This window comes from Berghia stephanieae, chromosome 3, assembly GCF_034508935.2.
Source record: "Berghia stephanieae isolate SIO BIC M18660-M18661 chromosome 3, UCSD_Bste_1.3, whole genome shotgun sequence".
In the NCBI taxonomy this organism is placed as follows: Eukaryota; Metazoa; Mollusca; class Gastropoda; order Nudibranchia; family Aeolidiidae; genus Berghia; species Berghia stephanieae.
In genome coordinates this window covers 32799694-32804760 of record NC_088362.1, presented here as the reverse complement: position 1 = coordinate 32804760, position 5067 = coordinate 32799694, and the positions used below count along the sequence as shown (strand labels likewise).

General features: G+C 39.9%; 1 protein-coding gene across 1 annotated transcript; it reads right to left on the bottom strand.

Annotated features, from left to right (window-relative positions):
• Positions 1 to 3393: 3393 nt before the first annotated feature.
• LOC144969200 (uncharacterized) lies at positions 3394 to 4737 on the bottom strand. Its single transcript, XM_078908313.1, has one exon. The coding sequence runs from the start codon at positions 4735 to 4737 to the stop codon at positions 3394 to 3396; it is 1344 nt and encodes a 447-aa protein (XP_078764439.1).
• Between the last annotated feature and the right edge of the window lie 330 nt (positions 4738 to 5067).

Here is a 5067-nt window from a genome sequence, read left to right as displayed (position 1 = left end):
GACATGTGTTATGTGCTTTATGTCTCTTATTACTCGAGGTTATATTACTTACATAGAACGTTTGGGGTCCACATGACAAGACTGAATTTCCTTTTCAACAAAAATAATTTCTCCTGTTACATTTCTGGTTATGGCCTTCTGACCTCGTACGGTGGGCGGGAGGTCACTTGCTGTCTCTTCTATACCCCATATCTGTTTTCCTTTCCATGTTGCTCTCTGTTTTTGCCCTGCATTGAGGTTATTCTGGGGGGGTTTTTCCTGGTCCTGGTGGGGATCCTTAGCTGGCGGGTGGTTGGATGGGAGCATCACCCTTGAATCATATACCTATGATGTTCGCATGGGTGTACGATCCGATAGTGATGTCGTTTCTTCTTCTCTTTACTAGTCTATCCTGCTTCTTTGGTTTGTGATTGTATTTTTGACAGGGGATATTTTTTTTCTGTAAATCTTCTGCCTGTTTGTTCTTGGTTATTTATAATTTAGCTTATGATATCTTTAGGTTGTGATTTTGATTTACATTTGTACTATTTTTGTTAGATTGCTTGTTTTTTTGTTTCAGCGGTCTCTCATATAACCTCAATTGTGTTGGAAGAGACCTAAAGCAACAAACAAACAAACAAACAAAGATCCTTAGCTGGGAGGCTGGGTGGGGTTCCTGACCTCCCATAGTGGGCAGGGAGGTACTGACTGTGTCGTCTATCCCCCTATATCTGTTTTCCAACTTGCTTTCCGTCTTTGTCTTGGAATGAAATTACTTAGTTTTGTCCTGACCCCGGTCGGTTGGCCTTGCTGAGAGGGAAACAGTCAAATGCATAGTTATTGTTTTGGGAGATGATATTTTTTTCCTTGTAAATCATCTCTCTCTTATATATTATTATATTTGTTATTTTTAATGTATAATGAAATGTAAGCATTTGGGTGTATTCCTCTTTGTTGGATCTTGTGCTTGTGTCTGGGTGAGACTTATAGGTGATCCCAGACTAAGTACATTGATGGTATGCTCTTGGAATCTACATCTGATCCCTATTTGTTCCCAGTTGCCCTTTGTCTTCCTTTCTTGTAGGTGCTTTAATTGTAATTCTAGAACTTTCTACAACCCCATTTTCTTCCTTTTTACTGGCGCTGATATAACCTAAATGTGTTGCAAGTGCCGTAAGACCCTTAAAAACAAAACAGCTGGGAGAGAGACAGTCACATGCATAGTACCTTTTTTGAGAGATGATATTTTTTTTCCCTTGTAAATCATCGCTCTGTTACTGTTAGCTTCTATTATAATTATTAGTTATGAATATTGTATTTTGTAAACATTTTGAGTGTATGCTTCATAGCAAGATCCTTTGCTTGTGCCTAGATGGGACTTTTAGGTAATGTCAACATTTGCACATCGATGGATTGCTGGTGGAATCTTCTGTTCCCCAACTGACCCAGTCCCCTCTGTCTTCCCTTTTCTTTAGTGCTTTTAGCTACAATTTTCCTCTATCTTCCTTTTTACTGGTATTGAAATGACAATAGTAATAGTGCAGAGACGCCAACTGTAAATTTGGCTCACAGGAATTTCAGACACCACTCGTAGGAATTTCAATGCTGAAAGAGGAATTTCCGCACATAAGAAAAGTGAATTGGAATGGTATTTAGCATTGTATTCACATATTGTATAGTTCTAAATAGATAAATGATTAGAATTATATTTTGCTATATAAACACATTGCCAAATACAATCCCAAAGTTTCATTATTTTAAATGAAGTAATGATGGTAATGATGATGATATGATATAAGTCCAGATTTATGTAGGCTTTTACAGCCTTTTATCTGCTCTTGTGCATTCGTGAACGTATATAATTCAAGTCTCTCAAAACTGGGCATGCCACATGGTGGAAGGAGGTGTCTGAATTTAACTTTACAAACAGTATTTTTCTGTTTCAAAATGAGCATCAAGACGGCACTTGAATGCCTGCAATGAAGGGGCGTCGACAACTGTTGCAGGCAGGCGGTTCCATTTGTCGACTACCCTAACTGAGAAAAAGTTCTGCCTAAGGTTTAGAGAACACCTTTCTTTGGAGAGTTTGAATTTGTGTCCTCTGGTGGTGCTGGTGGAATCAAGATTTAGAGGGCTCGTGCTAACATAGTATAAATTATGTGTGTATTTGTACGCTTCAATTAGGTCTCCTCTGTCTCTCCTATACTGCATGCTAGGTATTCTTATCTTTTTCAGTCTTTCTGTGTATTCTAGATCTTTGAATCCCGGAATGACCCGAGTTGCGCGTCTTAGAACACTTTCTATGAGGTCTTTGTTTTTCTGTAGTCGTGGTGCCCATGCTACATTGCCAAATTCCAAGTGGGGACGTACAAGTGCAGTGAACAATTGTCTCATGTTATCTCTATCAAGATATGTGAACGACCTCCTAATGAGGCCAACGATTCTGTTTGCTTTATTTACTTGGGTTTCTATGTGCTTAGAGAACTTCAGTTCCTGATCTACTAACACACCTAAATCTTTTTCCTCTTCAGTAGGCTGAAGTATGACAGTCTCGCTAGAGTCATGATTTCTCATTGTGTACTGATGGTGCGGGTTTCTATATCCCAAGTGCAAGACATGGCACTTGTCTGCATTAAACCTAAGCTGCCATTTATCAGCCCACTGTACCAAGCTGTCAAGATCACTTTGGAGCTGAGTTATGAACTCTTCCTTGTCTACTCTAGAGAACACCTTAGTGTCATCTGCATACATTTGGCACAGAGAGTCCACAACGTCTGGAAGATCGTTAATAAATATTACAAACAAAACTGGACCAAGGCAGCTTCCCTGCGGAACACCACTCGATACTGGTGCCCAGTCCGAAAAACTGCCGTTCACCCTAACACGCTGTCTTCTCCCAATCAGGAAATCTGAGATCCAAGCTAGCAAACATGAACTGATGCCATATGATCCAAGTTTCTTAATAAGGCGTTGATGTGGAACACTGTCAAATGCTTTGGCGAAATCAAGGTACACTGCATCGACAGGTATGCCACTGTCCAAATACCTAGTCCAAGAGTCGAGAGCAGCTAATAAATTAGTGGTACATGAGCGTTTTGATATAAAACCGTGTTGATACTCAGACAGCAACTTTTGTTCCATTAAGTATTTGACTACTTTGTCCCTAATCACGGATTCCATTATTTTGCAAATCACACACGTTAATGATACCGGACGATAGTTACTTGCTTTGCTCTTCTCACCCTTTTTAAAAAGTGGAGTTACATTTGCATCTTTCCAGATGCTGGGCAGCTTCCCTTCCCTAAGTGACTTGTTGAACAACTCTGCTAAGGGTTCTGCTAGCTGTTCTGCCAGTTCTTTTAGTACACATGGGTGTATCCCATCAGGGCCAGAGGATTTCGAGGAGCCTAAATTTTAAAGCTTATTCCACACATCTTTACAAGTGAATATAATGTCACTAAGAGAAGAGTCAACTTCAGATTTTTCACAATCAGGAATATCCCCCACTCTCTCGTTTGTGAATACACTACAGAAAAATGTATTGAGGAGGTTTGCCTTATCTTTGTCAGCTGACACAAGTTTACCGTCATTATCCTTGAGGTCGGCTAGGCCTTCTTGCACTTTCATCTTACTCTTAGCAGAGGAGAAGAATGCCTTTGGATTATTTTTCGCATCTTGCGCTATAGACTTTTCATAGTCTAGAACTGCTTTCCGGCACGCCGCTTTTGCTTGGTTCCTGGCTCTTGTGTAGGCTAGCCAGTCTCTCTGGTCTAGTGTTCCCAAGTATTTCTTGTATGTCTGTTTCTTATTACGTAACTTAGACATAGCCATCTCACTCCACCAGACAGGTGTCTTGCGTTTGCCTGCAGGCCCTGATCCACTTTTAGGAATACATTCCTCAGTTGCAGTTTCTACAGTCTTTTTGATGCAGTTCCATGTATCATTTGCATCCTTATCCTGAATTTTGGCAAGTAAATTGCTGTCATTCACACACTTTCTCAGTTTATCAAAGTCGGCTTTTTTGTAGTTATACCGTCTTTCTTTCTTTACTTCAATTTTTGTGCTACACACAAAGTTAAAAGCTAAAACATGATGATGACTTTTGCCAAGGGGAGCGTTATGAGTCAAATTTTTCACCATGCTCTCTTCAGATGATAAAACTAGGTCTATGAGTGTTGGTTTCTGATCCCCTCGAAAATGCGTTGGCGACTTAACATGCTGATAGAGGAAAGAGTCTCTATAGAACTCTAAGAATTCTAATGCTTTGTTGCCTGAGGCTGTCTCATTTACCCAATCAACATCTGGTTGATTGAAGTCACCGGTGATTAATACATATGCCCTATCCTTAGCAAGGTCCAGCATAGTCTGATACGACTTATTGGTGTTCTCTGAGGAACTAGTTGGAGACCTATACGCACATCCAGCTAGTAATTTTTCACCATCCCTCACTTTCACTTCGATCCAAACACTCTCATTAGCTAACTTTTGGTCAGGTGTCAGGGTGATTTCTTGTGCACCTATCTCCTCTTTCACATAAATGATGATACCCCTGTGGCCGTTAATTTGGTTGTCAAAACAATTAGAAAATGAACAATAACCATCCATATCAACTTCAGCTTTCTGTACAGCCCACTTAAAATGTTTTGATAAAACTTCTGATATAAAGAAAATATCTGGCTGCTCATGTAAAAGAAAATGAGACAACTCTAAACGCTTGTTTAACAAAGTATCTACATTTGTACACATGCATTTTAGCATTGATTTTGGACGTCCTATTCCATCCTGTCCTTGCCCAGGTTGAGGATAACCGCTGTTGGTGTATCCCTGAAGGCGTTTACTATTCTCATATGTCTTATGACCCATCTGGCCTTCTCCCCGTTTCTGTCTGATTCGGCTTGCTTCTGTTGTTTTAGCTTGACAAGAGCTCGCGATTCTTCTCTTTCTAAAGGGGTACGATCACGTCCAATACTAATTTGTTTAAACTCAGGCTTTGATCCAAGGTTCTTCGCTGCTTTTAGGATTTGTGATACTTGATCACTGTTAATTAATATGATCTTCATAGGTCTATTATCGTCATTCTTTTTCCCT

What these genes read in the sequence shown, in the direction of transcription:
- LOC144969200 (XM_078908313.1), bottom strand. Translation starts at nt 4,737, where the DNA reads ATGCTAAAATGCATGTGTACAAATGTAGATACTTTGTTAAACAAGCGT.